Below are 15,830 nucleotides of genomic sequence, written 5' to 3'. Positions count from 1 at the left end.
GTTTAGCAAACCCAAGATGCTGGGTGAGAAGAGAGGACAGGCAGATGAATAATCTGAGCCAAAGCAACTTTGGAGACTGAAGCAGGTAGGCTGTCTAGAATGAAGGGTGCATGTTAGAGAAGAGTTAGAAATCAAAATGCTGTTAATTCACTTAAGATTATATCTAGCTGTAGACAAGAGACCAACCTCTTGATAGATATTTACTTGTCTCTCACATTAAAATAAAGTCCAGAGGTTGTCAGTCCTGACCTGGGGGCATCTTTTGTCAATTCATACATTATTGTATCATCTGCAAAGTGAAGCTTTTGTCATTAGGGTCTAATATGGCTGCTAGAGATCTAGCCATCACATCCACATTCTAGACAGCAGGATAGAGAATTACATAAAGAAGGGCATGCCACACCATTTTAAGGAGACTTACTTCTAATTACATCTCATTGGTCATGGCTTAATCACATGGCCACACTTACCGATAAGGAAGGCTGCAGAATATGACCTTTAATTTAGGCAGCAATGTACATAGCTGAAAATTTTTTTAATTAAAATTGAAGAATATTTAATCTTATTTTATTTCAGATGATGGTAACATCTGCAATGATAGTAGTTAATAATAATCTTCAAACATTGAGTGTTTTTCTATATACCAGGAACTATAAAAATGCTTTATATCTGTTGTATTATTTAATAGAGGATATGAGGTAATGTTTTCTAAATGATCTATTACAGAGGAAGAAATGGAGATTTTGAGAAATTAAGAACACTGATAAGGTCATGCAACTTGTAAACGACTGAGCCAGGTCTCAAATCTGTGTTTGGCCATTTCCCCGATCTAAACACTTTCACCGGGGCGCTTGTAATACAGCCAGTAAATGCTCATCAGACGGGAGCAGCTGGAGCTTGGGGGAGAGGGCAGAGGCGGAGGGGTACTTGGAAAGGCAGCCAACTCTCATGAGTGTTGGAGCCATGCGAGTGGAGGATACCCAGTAGGCAGGGGGAAGAGGAGCTACCAGGTCCTGCGTCCTTGGAGTCTTTCTCTTGGAAGAGGAGAAAAAGCCGAGGAGTGATTCGGGAAGAACCAGGGGGGAGAGTGTTGAGAGAGGACCCGCAGAAAGACTCCCATGCTGATGAAAGGAGACAACAATGTCCATAACACAGACGTTCAGAAAAATAAATGATTTGTGCAGTAAGAGGCTATTCATTTTCTTTAAGAGTGTTGAAAGTGGCATGTGGGTAGAGGAAGATCGGACATAACAGATGAACTATTTAAACATACACGGTCTTCCTGTTGTAACAGCTGATAATAACAGTATTTATTGAATTCTTTATGTCAAATACTGTTCCCATGGCTTATGTGTTCTAATTCACATAAACACAACCTTATGAGGTAGCTACTCTTATAATCCTATTTAGAGATGGGAATATTGAGGAAGTGAGAAGTTAAGTCATCTGTCTGAAACAGCTATTAAGTGGCAGAGTTGGGTTTCAGGTCCATCAGTCTAGCTGCTGAGCTCATGGTTAGTTGGGCAGAAAAGCCAAAGGTTTCTTTAAAAAGTAATGAACTGGCAAAAGTCCACAGAATTTTTTTTTCTATGATTAAAAAAGTCTCATGTACATTTTCATAGGAAATGTTGAGTCCTTTGTAATTATTTATTCCTTTCTCCTAAAAAACTGTTTTTGAAGACAGATTTGTTTTATTTTTTCCTGTCAGTTTTAAAAGGAAAAATATTTAAAAAATAATTTAAATGAAATTTGAAATCTTGAGGGAAAAATATATTGCATGTTTACCAGTAAGCTTATTGAAAGAATTGAAATGATGCATTATGGACCTCAGCAAATGTCTCCAGAAAGAAAGGGGGCATTCTATCTTCACAGCAAAACAGTTTAATAACTATGCACTGGAACAATGATTTGTGTGTGTGTCTCACATTCCTTTATGCCTACAGACTGCTCAGCTGAATGTCATTAGAACCTCTAGAACTTATTTTTGCATAGTTTGAAGGCTCACCCATCTCCTACATAGTCACATGTTGATTTGAAAAAAAAAAGTATATATACATAGCTGCACATGATACAGCAAGGGCAGCAATATCGGAACCTAAGATTTACGGATTGCCAGCCTGCTCAGCGTCCCTAACCCTTTCCAGGTAACCAGATTTATTAATGTCAATACATGCTTTTGAAAGACACAGTTGGTTCTTAAAATATTCCTCCAGGAATATAGTTAGATTTTCAAATAAAATAATACTGTGATACTCAAAAGCAAAGGCTCTTGAAAAGTGTTTCTGTTTAGAATTTGCTAGTAGGTAGAACAGGCTGATTTGAAGGGCATATGTTTTCTTTCCCATGTTGACTTACCAATTAACAAAATCGTAAGTGAGAATGGAGTTTCATTATCTAGAGATGTAAAATGTAAAGGTAAGAAAAAAATAGTAAAAGTTAATCAGGAAAAAAATCAAAATATTTAATTTTTAAATAAAGTACGTTGGTTTATATATTCAGTAATAACATGTTTATGAAATTATAAAGTGATTGTGTAATTGGCATTTATTAGTTTTAAATGTATGCTTAATGTTAACTTGCTAGTTACTTTTGGCAACTCAATATTATACCATAGAGCTACAACGATAACAATGTATCATTTTTGAAAGCTTATTGTCAGGTAGGCATCCTGTTGGGAACGGGCCATGTATAATTTTATTTAATTACCACAATATCCCTGTGAGTTAGATAATATAGTTTCTTTATGGAAATGAGGGAGTCATTCATCATTGTAAAATTTTAATAGACTCTTTATTTTAATCTGTGGGCAATTTGATAAGTAGGTAAAGTGCTTTTTTCAGGTAAGGTGGTTGCTATTTCAGTTACCCTTTCATGATGTACAAAATACCTTTAAATGACCTATTTCACTAACTTGAAAAGTTTCCTTCTTTCGACCTGCACATTACTTCCTAACACAGTATGAGAGGAAAATAAAAATCCTCATCACCTTTTATGTTGCTCCTTTATATGTAACCTTTGAAACAGTAGCCATTTCTGTCCTAGGAAGCTTTCTATCATCTAATGTGATTTAGTCAGAGAAATGCCTGTGGAAGGTTAAATTCCAGTTGCAGCTATTGATTTATCACTAACTAAGGTGAATTGTGGGGAGAAAAGCTTTGTGTTTTACCTTCTATTTCTTTACATTTGGCCCACAGCGCCTTTGCTTCTTACCTGTTATTTTCTCCAGGATAGGCATACATTATTAATTCATTCATTCAATAAATATGCATTTAGTATCTACTAAATGTTAAACACCAGAGATGCAGCAGTGATCTGGAAAGGCATCATTCCTTCCTGGATGTCTGCGTGGTAGTGATCCCAGGACACCACTGCTCATCCTGTGGAAACACACTGCATACTGTAGCCATCAACCAGCTCTTCCCTGCATGCACATTACTAAGTGTCAAACCTAAGATCAAAAGGAAAGACCAGCCCGATGAAATATGGTTCATCTGCAAGTCTTCACCCACTCAGTCTGTTACAAATGCATATGCACCTGTCTTCAAGGCACCACTTCTAGTCCAAGTGGTGGCTGATTCTGGAGTAGATGGAGCAAATGCGGTCTGTTAACTTGCTGCTGGGTTTTGGTGTAACCCCCAGGGGATCTGGTTTTTAGCAGTTGTGGGCAAGGCACCAGGTTTGTAAGGGATCTCCAGCATGATGGTCAACAAGGGTCAAGATGATTAACATCTGACTTTTTGTTTTGTTTTGAAGTGAAACGGAAGAAAAAGGAGGAGACACACGTAAACATGGCAGTATTTTGCTACTTGTATCATTAGAGATTTTCGTGATACCTCAAACATTTCATCTCCTAAAAAGAAAAGGAACAGCATATTTATTGCGTGCCCTCTATGCTTTGGGCCTTATGCTAGGCATCTTATATGTCATGTCATTAAATTTTCACTTTTACACTATGAGATTTGGATGCTTTTATTATGCCCATTTTATCAATGAGGAAACTGAAGCTCATAAAACTTAAGTAGTTACACAATTTTGTCAATTATATGTAGATTTATGATTTGAATCTGATTCTGACTATAAATTCCATGGTTTCCATTAGTGGAATTAATAATTCGATGGCATAAAACAAGAGTTAGAACCCACACATTACTTTAGATGTTTTTGAAGATATATGTTGTATACTGAATATAATGAAATATGTATCATAAACATATTTAGTCACTCAACATTTTTGTGTCTATGTTGTAACATCCATATTGAAATTTATGTAGCTTCAGCATTCATACCAGCATTTTTGGTGACATCTCATTCCCATTTTAAAGTTATATTGCAAAATAACCATTCATTGCTTTCATAGTTAGAACAGACATAGAGACTGTAAGGGAAAAGCAGGAACAGTAGAAAAGTCAGAGTGTGCAGCCACATTTTGAGAAAGAATACTGAGACTTGGGAAAAATCTTCATCAGAGCCCAATACTCCTGGGTAGGAACCATGTTAAAAACAGAATCCTTATTGGCTATTGCATTGTAATGTACCCTGTGCTACCTACCACCTTTCTCATCACTTTCCATAAATGAGCATTTATTTCTAAGGTCAGGCTGGTGGATACAGCCAGCAAATGAGTCAACATTAACCTGGGTTCTAGCCAAGGAGAACTGAGTTCAAATCCAAATTGCATCATGTGCTGGTTAAGCAAGTAGTTTAATGTCCTTGAATCTCATTTTTCTTCACTGTCTAGTAGACATAATTCTTTTGCCAGCTTTTGTGGAATACAAGACATGATGTATATTAAGTATCAAGAGCAGCATCACTTAAAAATTGTCAAATGGGATTTATGTGTAATATATTATATGTAGGATAAAATCTGTTCTTAGGATGAGTGGGTGAAGTGTCTTAGGTAGCCACGGTAACAGGCCATGGCTGCCAAGACTGGGAGGAGAGATCTAGACAAGAGATGCTTTTCCATCTTCATGCACCCCAGCCCCTCTCACACACCCTTTTGATGTTGACTGCTTACATACACTCCTAAAACATTCACAGCTTTAGCAATCAGTGCAAGTTGCTATTTTTATATGTGCTGTATCTTCAAAATAAAAAAACTATACAGTGATTAAATCTCTTATTTCTCTATGGACCCTGATACTGTATGTTCCTTGAAGACAAAAATCTCTCTTGCCATTTCTGAATTTCCATGCAACTATCATGAATGCATGCATTCATCTATTTAATGAAAATTTATTTGCCTCCCATCACCCTCCCCACTATGTGATAGGCACTATACTAGGTGCTGGGGTTACAGCAGGGAAAAGAATAGGAATTTCTTATTGTCCTGGTGCTTATGTTCCAACTGGTGAGCCAGGAACAAGCATATGATACACTCCCAAGGTACTAGGGGAGTGTATAAGAGCACGTTGTATCTACCCTGTGGAGTCAGGGAAGGAGTCTTTGGGGAGTGAGTTTATGAAGTACATCGTGTGTCAGAAACCATGTTACCCTCATGATGCAGATTAAACTGATTCATCCTGGAGTCTCTGAGGTTCCTAGAACCCAGCAGGTGGAGAGGAGTGAACTTGGGAGAGGGTTGCTGGAGCGTGTTCCTAACAGAGTCAGGACCTTGTCAGTCATTGGTCTTGCTCTGCGTTTCAAAAGATAACACAATAAACTGCTTCTGTCATCCCCATCCCGAACTGATATCCAATTTCTATTTATGAGAAGGGAGAAATAACTGTTATTGAATACATGTATCTTCTTCCTACATAGCATATTGTATTATGCCGTTTTAACCTCACAACAGTATTCAGATACTGTTATCTCAATATTGCAAATAAGTAGGCTCATTATGTCTTAGTTTGCTCAAGATAGTCCCACTCTATGCATTTGTCCTAAAGTAATTACTAACAATCCTCCTCTCATCCCTTTCACACTTGGGAGTTTCCAAGTTTGTGTGATAAATTCTATGGTCATAAATAAGTGAGGCTCAGAGAGATCAAGAGTCTGCCTGGGTCCCAGAGCTCACAGTTGGCAGAGAGTGTGGGATTCCGGGACTCACTTACCTAAGGTACTTGCCATGTTCCCTCTACTGTATTGCAAACACCATTCTTTTGTTCTACTCTTATATTACTCTCTATTCTTCCAATCAAGGTTAGCCCAAGACTAAACTGCCAAAAACCTGGCTCTCTAATATTTGCCTTCAGCTATTTGCTAAGAGTCATTTTGCTAAGAGTCTTTCTGTAGAATGTAAGTGAAAAGAAATGATGGATTAATATAAAATATAAAATATGTATAGTAATAGTTATTTTCTTGACATGCATGTCCTGACACACATTAAGCGTATTCTATGAGGAAGTTAATTTAAAATGCTGTTGCTTCTAAAAGTCCAGATGTGACTCTAATGACAAAACATTGGTTATTGATCTTTTCTATGACAAGATGCCCTGTGGGCAGGGGGCATGGTTCATGACTTGCCCTGGCAGGCAGAGCCTGAATGTAAGGAGCTTAGAGCTTTTAGAGCTTTTTAAAATCATCAGTTAAACCCTTTTCTCATTGAGTCATTTTAAGAACACTTTTTGAACACAGCTTTCATCATTGTCAAAACTGAGTAATACAGATACAATTTCTATCTATAGACTATGATGAAGGTGTTTTGAAAGCAATTCTTCATATGTAAATATCTCTGGAATATACAAGAGGGTGCTACTGCCTCCCCTTTTACTATAGAGAAAAATGCATATTCCCATATTATATCAATAGTCACGAGTAGAGGGGAAGTGATATGTCTGACTTCTGTTTTAAAGACTCAGTCTTGCTACTGTGTGGAAAATAACTGTAGGGAGGTGTGACAGGTCAGGTTCCCAGGAAGCAGAGTCTGAGCCGGAGATAGTAATGCGGGAAGGTTGGCCTCATGGAAGTGCTTTCAGGGACAACCCCTGTGGGAGATGGAAAGGAAGCAAGATTGGGCAGAGGGAGAATTGGGCTGCACTAGTATCAACAAGAGCCCAATGACCCCATGAAGAGCTCTGAAACTGGAACTGTCCTTTAGAGTTGTTCCGAATTGAAACGAGAGTAGCAGGCCTTCATATGGGTGCATTGAGTAGCCGCTGGATGCAGGCTGCCCCTGAGTGGGGAGGCGGGACTTCGGGCAAGGAGCTTTGCCCAGCTGAGGGCAGTTCTTTGGAGAGCGGCAGCTGGGGAGTCATCCTTCAGCCTGGAGAGAGAGGGATGCTTTACCAGAGCATCCTCTCCAGAAGGTGAAGTGGAGCAGAGAGCCTAGTTTAGGAGGAAGTGATTCAGAGAGATGGTGGTAGGTCTGTTGGGACATGTGAGCTATCTTCATTTTCTGGATTTATTTTAGAGGGAGATATACTAGTATATTGATGAGGGTTGTAAGAACCAAGAATATCAGTAGACTGATCAATACTGATATATTGATGGGGTTTATGGGAAACAAGGAAAATCCATATGAGCCCATAAGTTTGGGCCTAAGCAAGGAGGAAGAGGTATAGCAACATGCCGAAGTGGGGGAAAATTTAGAGATTGGGGAACAGTTTCAAGAGAAAGACCAATCATTCAGTTTCAGATATATTAAGTTTCAGATGTCTATGAGAAATTCAAGTGAAGATATTGGTTGGGTATATGAGTGTATTATCCAGGAAAGCCATCTGAGCTGGGGAAATAAGTTTGGGTTACATTGGTTTATAAACACTATTTTAAAGGTATTGAACTGGCTGAGATAATCCAAGGAGTGACTTCAAAACTGAAGGGTGAGATGGTACAATGCTAAGAAAGAATGCCCAGGGAGTGGGTAGGGGACCCACTGAAGGAAATGAGCCAGAAGTCAAACCAGGAAAGTGATTCTGCTTTTAAGAGGAGGTTGACCATCAGACACTTATTCCTACTGGGTAAAAGTTTTTTTAAAATCATTGTATCTGTTCCTCTTTCAAATTCTATCCTCTATAAAGCCTGTTCATTTCTTCTGAATATCTAATGTCAAACAGTCTCACTTAGGTGCTAGATTTTCTTCAATACTTGGGAGCCCCTGGTTTATTTGAATTAAAAAGTGTTACTAGTATCCTTTTAACTAGGAGGATTTACCCCATAGAGAAGAAAATCTACCAGCAGTAATAACAGGAGTCCAAGCAATCCAGATGAGGCCAATACAGATGCCCAAGACAGATGAGGCCAAACTTAGGCTGTGTCCCAGTACCCTGGGGACAGGGCTCCAGACTCCCAGGGATTCCCATCTTCAGAGGAAAAATGCCCAGTGCTAAAGCAGTAAGTGTCCCAATTTGGTCACTGGGAACAGGATCTAAGAGTGCAAAAGCTAAGAGTGAAATCCCCCCGGGGATGGCCTGAGCCCACTTCCTCATGTAGCCTGTACTAGGCATGTCACCTTGCGCACTCCCGTAACTTCACTCACTGCAGCTGTAACTTGTGACACTTATGAGAATAGGGTGAGAACAGGGTCCCAGTCTTTATCCTGATGTCTCTCAGAGCTTACAGTAGTGCCTGGCACTCATCAGGTGTTTATTAAGAAAAATAAAGGGGGTCCCTATTACCTTCTTTTATCAAACACAAAGCATTGAGAACAGACAAACAGGTTGTCTGAATAGCCTTGGCTGTTAGATCTGTTTAATCACATGCTTCTGGGCAAACTTTTGTGGACTAATCTATTTTTTTTCCTTAAATTTGTTTCCCATGTCAGAAAGAGAAGCTATTTATTCTACATTATTTATTCTAAAAGCAGTATGTGAAGGGTCTTTCAGCTGGAAGGTATTACAGTAATATCTGTTTAGTAAGAAGGGTGAAGGATGTCCTACTTCAGCCGTTGAAAATGCTAGATTTTAAAGAGTATTTTAGATTGTATTTCTCTGTTGTAAACTTTGACAAACTTTATTTTCTTTTGGAAAAAGATTACACAACAGAGCATTTTGTGTTCCTTTGTGAAGGCAGATCATTAAGTGTTTGTGTTTATAAAATGCCTCAAAGTCTTGGGCAGATCCTATGTGATCTTCTTACCTATAGGGAAAGCATTTTTAATCGAATGATCGGCTCTCTCCACCTCCCTCTCCTGTGTAAGTAACTTACTTTTTCTTTGTCATCCAAGAGTGGAGCTTTTTTTTTTTGACCAGGTGCCATCAGTATCTATTCAAATGAGATTGGTTTCTATAGAAATTGTCCTACATAATATGCTCTTTGAGACTATATATAGTTACTAACCAGATGGCTGAAGCATGCTGTTATAATGCATGGCTATTATGTTTCTTCTTTTCAAGTAAAAATTATGACTTCTATCCATATAAGGAATAGTTTATAACACCAACAATTATTAATAAGAGAAAGGAAATAAAATGGCTAAAGATAAGTTGCCAGTGAGACTACAGAGCAAAATAATGTATTACTTTAATTGGTTCTCATGTTGTAAAATGATACAAGGAAGAATTCAAGTGGGGCAAAAGATAGGAGTGGAAGTATTTCCTCTCCCAAATTTGGGTGTGTCAGCATGGCTAGGTACTGCTTTATGTCTGGGGACAGGCATGAGAGAAATAATGGATCAGAGGGAGAAGGACAGAAGGTGATATAGGAGAAGAGCTACACTGTTTGCATCCACTTAGAATAAACTGATGGAACCATTGACAAAAGGCTGGGCTGTTCCTTCCCTTTGGGGAGTCACACTACAGCTTTGAGATGGGTGTGGCCTTTTGGATTTACTAATGCTACCCTCTGATGTTTGGACGTGTACTTTTATCCCTACTCCCCACCAAATGACACTAATACACCTTAGCTCAAGAGCTTTGATGATGTAGTCCTACTCTGCCTTTCTAGTCTTATTTCTTTTATTCTCTGTTATTTACCAACTTGGATAGTAACAGTCCTCAGAGGAGTGACGTATATTAAGTATTTGCCTAGCACACAGCTAAGGTTTCATGTGCTGGTTTTTGTTGTAATCCTCACAGGAGCCCTGTGAAATAGGTACCATTCTTATCCACACTCATAGGTGAGAGGACTGAGTCCGCAGAGGTTCGGTAACTTCCCCGTGTCCCACAGCCAGGAATGATCTGACTCCAGGGTCCTGTTCTTTCAGATGATATCTGCTGCTTCTGCTGTTCTGGCAGGTGCCTTTGCTCATGCCTTTTTCTGTTTGGAATAGGTGTTATGCTTTTCCACCTTCATGGGTCCCCTGTCCCCTCTCCTTCTCCGTGAAGCCCAAATGCCATGTCCTCTTTGAATTACTCCAGTCGTTGTGATCCAGAAATTCCTCGAAGTTTTTGCTACTCAGGTATCGCAGAGCAGCATCAGGGCATTGACTGGGAGCTCGTTGGAAATGCAGAATCTGAGACCCCACCCCAAACCTCTTCAGTCAGAAGCTGCATTTTCCTGAGATCTCATGGTGGTTTATGGGTAAACTTTCAGATCTGCAGTATGGGCTTTTTTTCTCTTTTGCTTTATATCTGTTATCTGTATACCTGTTTTATGTTCTCTATTGGACTATAAGCTTTTTAAGGGCAGAAGGCTATTATGTTCTCTTCTGTATACATAGCATAGAAAAAAGCACATAATTTGTTTAGTGATATAACTCAGCACTTACATTCAAAAATTGAGATGATTTTCTAGATCAAAAAGTACTGTGTTATTTGGAATAGTTTTTGCCAGTGTACTAATAGCATCACTTTGGACAATTAATTTACTTATAATGTTTCCACAAATTCAGACTTCTGAAAACGTTAAGAGGTATCATCTAGATCCCTAAAATAAAACCTTCATCCCTTTCCTCAGCCTTTGGTCTACAGCCAGTCCTTGGGACACAGCATCTTTTATTGCCAAAGCACAAATGTAGATATTACAGATTTGGAGAAAAATCAATACTTAGAAAATGGAAATAGTGAAAGGTGAAGACTCTGATCAGTTTCATGTGTGAAGTGTTGAGGTTTGTCGTCAGTGGTGAGGGAGCTCACTGTCTTGCAGGAACCTGGGAATGGAATTCTGTTTTGACAAATATTTGATTTCAAGCCTTATTTTAGAGCTAATTTGATTAATAGCCAAACTTCATTCACTACAGATGCTCCTGTGTATCGTTGCTAGCTATTTCTATGCCAAGGGCCGATAAAGTTATTGATTTTTTGCAGTGATGACTGTGTGTTTTCGTGTTCTTTATTTAGACAGTGTCTGCATGTGTTTGTACCTCTAAACGTTCTCAGTGAGCGTGGCCAACTGATAACTGAGATTGGCAGGTGCTCGGGCCCTTCAGTCAGCTTCTTGTTGCTGTACAATCTGGCTTTTCTCTTCCTTTTGCAGAATATGTAATTGGAATACACACATGAAAGGAAAAGAGGGCAAACACATAGAAGTGGCAGGTTTTTTTTTTTACTTCTTTTGGCTCCATTTCAGCAGTCAATATATGATCTCTCACAAAGTTCCAAATGTAAAAATTGTCTCACCATTTATCTACTCTTTGGAGCTGACAAAATTCATCGACCCAGGGAGGGTTCCACTCTACCTTTTTTGAGAATTCTTTTTGCCATGTGAGTGTGTGTGTGTGAGGGAGAGGCTCCGTTCCCACCTCAGTCATTGCTCTGCTCACTCCCTTATGTGATGAATCAATGCTTCCAGGAGAGGGGCGTCGGAGTGACTGCGGGGAACAGTGACTGCCCAGTGAACTCGTGCATCTTAGCAGGGAGCATTCAGACCACACCCCAGGTAAAAGGAGGTCTTTCCTTAATGCTTGCAAGAACTTTTAAAGGCTGTGCTCTGTGGTATTTGTTGAGGGAGAGCTGCCCGGGTGTAGATCAATTCAACTGTATAGCAAAATGAAATGTAATCTACAGTTAGTGGAAAGACTAAGCAGATAAATTAAAACTGTTCACTGGGCAACCCAAGCCACGGCTCAGGCTGCCCTTGGTGTAGTGCTGATGCTAAAACACCCTGTAATGCCTCTTCTCAACAGGAGGCTAGTGGCCATCTGTGAGTGTGGGTGTCAACACTGGAAGAGAAGTTTTAGGGAAGAAGAAGGGAAGGCATTGCAGCCTGAAACTGAGAAAAGAAGCAGTCAGCCTGCAAGGCATGGGAGAAAATAATTTCTTAAATTATTATTCGGCTGTGTGGTGAGAAGGTGAAAGACTCAGAGATTTTGAGCACTTTGAACCCATTTAGGCTTTTAATCTTTCAGATCTAATTTCTATTATTAAAAGAGTTTCCCAAGGATAGGAAGTAAGATGTGCTTTTAAATGGCATCGGCAACTGAAAGTGTTAATTGGCATTTAACCAGTGCAATGGTATTAACATGCATCTGTTTCTGCTTTGTGTAGAAAATGATTTTTCATCACCATAGCAATTCATTTCTGGGCTCCATTGGAACTTGGCCATGGGCTTCAGTAAATAGCAAATATATATGTTTTTCTCTTCTGAGTAAGGGATTCAGCAGTCTACCAGCTAACACATGGCTCTTCATTTAAATGTTACATAATGGAGCCGGTGTAATTTCAAATCCTTTCCAGCTGAAATTCTGTACACACAAAAAAATTTGTACATCCTTGGTAAGATAAGAGGAAGATGCTAGGTAAAGGCACTGAAAAGAGCCCCAGGATAGCATTGTACTCCCAGCTTAAAAGTGAATACTAAACTGTTGTCCTTTCTATGCTTGTTCTTCTGTGGATTTATGTCTGTACAGGAATTTATCTCTGATCTTGTTCTCTAATAGTCACCTAGGAAGATGAATAAATACTTTAGACCTATTAGATTTCCTAATTTTTATGTTATTCTTGAATAACACCATGTATTCAACTAAAATAAAAAAATTGTTCTTCACTGGTAAAGAAATTTTACATAGGATACGGATGTTTCTGTAGGAAAATGAAACAATAAAGTAGAGGGAAATACTTTTACTTCTTTTTGGTGGCCTTCTGTGTCAACATGTGGTTAATGTTCTTGGAATTTCTTTGAGGGCATTGTTATAAAAGCACACCTTATTCATTGAAGCATCAGTTTTCACTGATACTCTCCATTTTATTTGCCAAAACTATAGCTCTTAACTTTTAAAAGGTCTATAGTTTATGATGGATCAGTAGTGGAGATCTATGCATATTTTAGAGATTTACATAGCATTGAATTATACAAACTGCACAAGCCTCCTTAGGTGAAGTAAATTTTTGTCATTGTATGTGCTTTAGAAGGCAAAGCCACTTACTCAGAACCATGCAGCTTATACTGAAGCCTTTCATACATCAGTATTTAAATTTCATTTGAATAGAACCTGATACAGACCTATAGTCATCACGTGAGGAAATGAGGGCATGCCTAAAAAATCTGAAGACAAGGTCATAATTTCACTTCTTCTTTGACTTCTAGAGGACTGTCTTTACTTCCTACATAAATGAAATTCTATGATGAATTATCTGAACTGCCCTCAGTGAGTTTTGTTGCTAAAACCAGTCTCCATTCATCATTATAGTGGTAAAGCTAGTCATGTAAAGAAAACTTTCTAGAAAATAATGTAGCTAGGAAGTGTGTTGTGTTGTTTATTGGTGATAAGACTGGCGGGATTCTCACATCCCACAAGGGATCTAATGTTCTTTTCTATAAAGGAAAGCATTAAGTTATTATTTTCTGGTGATAAGCTGCAACCTGGGAATTGTGACATGACCACAATGAGGGAATAGTGACGAATATCTTTAAAGGCAGAAAATAATATTAAAACATGAAAATCGGCTAGGAAGGATTTGTCTGTGTATTTTACACCCCCTAAAGAACATGTATTTTTTCTAGAAGGCATGGGTGTTTTCATTTTTAGTTACCAGTTTTTTCCTATGATAAGTGGTCCTGAGTTAGTTCGTTAGGCCTGTAAATTGGGTGAAACCTGCAAGAATATCCATTTCTCTGATTGCATGCTCACAAAGAAAATATCCAATTGATAATCTAGTGCCCCAGGTACTTGCCTGTCCCAGGGACCCCCTGTTCCCAGCCTCACCATGCTAACAGTCTCTCTCCAGCCCAGTCTTGCTGTCATCAAGCATGGCTTTCATCTTCACAAGGATGGCCTTGTCAACACTCTTGTCTCATGGTTCCTTGACCTTCACAAGCTCAGTGACTTTTCTGTTTTTTTAATCTTCGATACTCAGCCTCAAGGCCAGAGGCAAGACCATATAATTATCTAGAATTACCATATTTCTAAATCACGAATCCTCAAATACCATACTAAAACCCCAAGACATCTTCCCAAACTCTGACCATGCTCTCAGATCTGTTTTCTGGGCCATGGAGATAATTTAGTTCTTGCATCTGAGGGTCCCTCATCTTTACCTATCTAAACTCAGCTCCACGGTTCATCACTTTATGTCTTCTCATCAGTACCCTCGGTTTCCTTATACTCACAACATCCTTCTGCCCAAACTATCTCCAAACATCAGTTCTGTAAGTGCTGTAATTCACTCTCTCTCTTCCTATGATAGGCACTTGAGGAGAATATCAAACAGCCAAGCAAATTGTTCCGCTGCACATGCATGGATTTACGTTTGAGCTGGGCCCTCAGCATAGCCTGTCAGTCCTTTTGCTTATGGTCAGGCCTCCTCCTATTGCTGTCAATGATGTTTCAAGCTTTTCTATTTCCCTTAAAACATCATATCACCTTTACTAGTTCTTCCTCAGCTGCTGGTTCATGTGGTGTTAGAGTTCTGGAGTGTTCAACCTTGGACCTCTTTTTCTTTTTGTGTTTACTCCCTCCTGGTATCATCTAGTCTCATCATTTGTAAATACCATGTATATGGGTGAACAGCCCTAATAATTTTATCTCTAGTACAGACTTTCCTCTAAACTTGACTTCCATACTCACATTTCAACTTGGATTTATACTTGGCATATTGAATTTGATCTTTGTTTTAGACCAGAATTTTTTATTTTTTTAAATTAAGGTATCATTGGTATATACTCTTATGAAGGTTTTGCATGAAAAACATTGTAGTTACTACATTCACCAATATTATCGAGTTCCCCCCAAACCCCCTTGAAGTCACTGTCCATCAGTGTGGTAAGATGCCACAGAGTCACTACTTGTTTAGACCAGCTTTTACCTGTTGTTTTCTCCATTTCAGGGAATAAAATCTCATTTCTTTTAGTTATTCAGGTTAAAAATTTGTACTTGTCTTAACTCTTGTCTATTTCTTATATCACACAACTAATTTTAAGCAAATTCTACTTTTTCCTTAGAATACAGCCATAGTGTAACACTTTTTATCACTGTTACTACAGCAACGGAAGTTCAGTCTACTGTTTTCTCTCCCATGGGTTATTGCAATAGCCTTACAGTCAGTCTTCATAGCCTGTAACTATTCAAAATACTAAATATGTTATATATATATTTTTGTTTACTTCTTCCTCCACTAGAATATAAATTCCATCGGGGTAGAGATCTTTGTGTACTGTTATATCACAACCCCTAGAGCAGTGCCTAGCATGTAGTAGGCATTTAATAAGACTTTGTTGAAATGTTGAATAAATGAGAGTAAGTATACAGCAAAATGCTCAAGTAATGGTTGGTTTTAGTGGTAGTGTAGTGACAGGACTGAAGTTCCCATAAAAGGATAGCGATGAACGTGGCTGAGTAGATATGGTGATGGGGACCTTGGAAGTTCTTTTCTGATTGCTGTAACTATCTCAGTGAAATGAGAAAGTCATCAGCTCAGAGTAAGACTAGAAAAGAAGATGTTGGGGGTTTGAAAAAAGAGGAAAATATGTGAGTTTTCTAGGGGACTAAGAAAGTGATGGGGTTATAGAAGTATAGTGTGGTTACAGAGTGGCCTTGAAAGGTCTGTTTGAGACACACAGTCATAAATCCGGAGCAA

The 15,830-nt window shown here is 38.7% G+C and overlaps 1 protein-coding gene across 25 annotated transcripts in view; it reads left to right on the top strand.

Moving 5' to 3' along the window:
- Window positions 1-15,830, top strand: part of MLIP (muscular LMNA interacting protein) — a 253,253-nt gene that overhangs the window by 100,409 nt on the left and 137,014 nt on the right. For 4 of the 25 annotated variants that reach the window (XM_073225208.1, XM_073225204.1, XM_073225203.1 and 1 more), the window contains exon 1: window positions 11,528-11,694. The exons of 4 other annotated variants lie outside the window; for them this stretch is intronic. In XM_073225208.1, the coding sequence (XP_073081309.1) occupies window positions 11,590-11,694 (105 nt within the window). In that variant the 5' untranslated portion in view covers window positions 11,528-11,589. Of the gene's footprint in view, window positions 1-1,973; window positions 2,145-11,511; window positions 11,695-15,830 lie in introns of those variants that run through there. 17 more of the 25 variants (XM_073225205.1, XM_073225198.1, XM_073225200.1 and 14 more) reach the window with 12 other exon arrangements.

Source organism: Manis javanica, chromosome 16, assembly GCF_040802235.1.
Source record: "Manis javanica isolate MJ-LG chromosome 16, MJ_LKY, whole genome shotgun sequence".
Lineage (NCBI taxonomy): Eukaryota > Metazoa > Chordata > Mammalia > Pholidota > Manidae > Manis > Manis javanica.
This window is presented reverse-complemented; position numbering and strand designations above follow the sequence as displayed.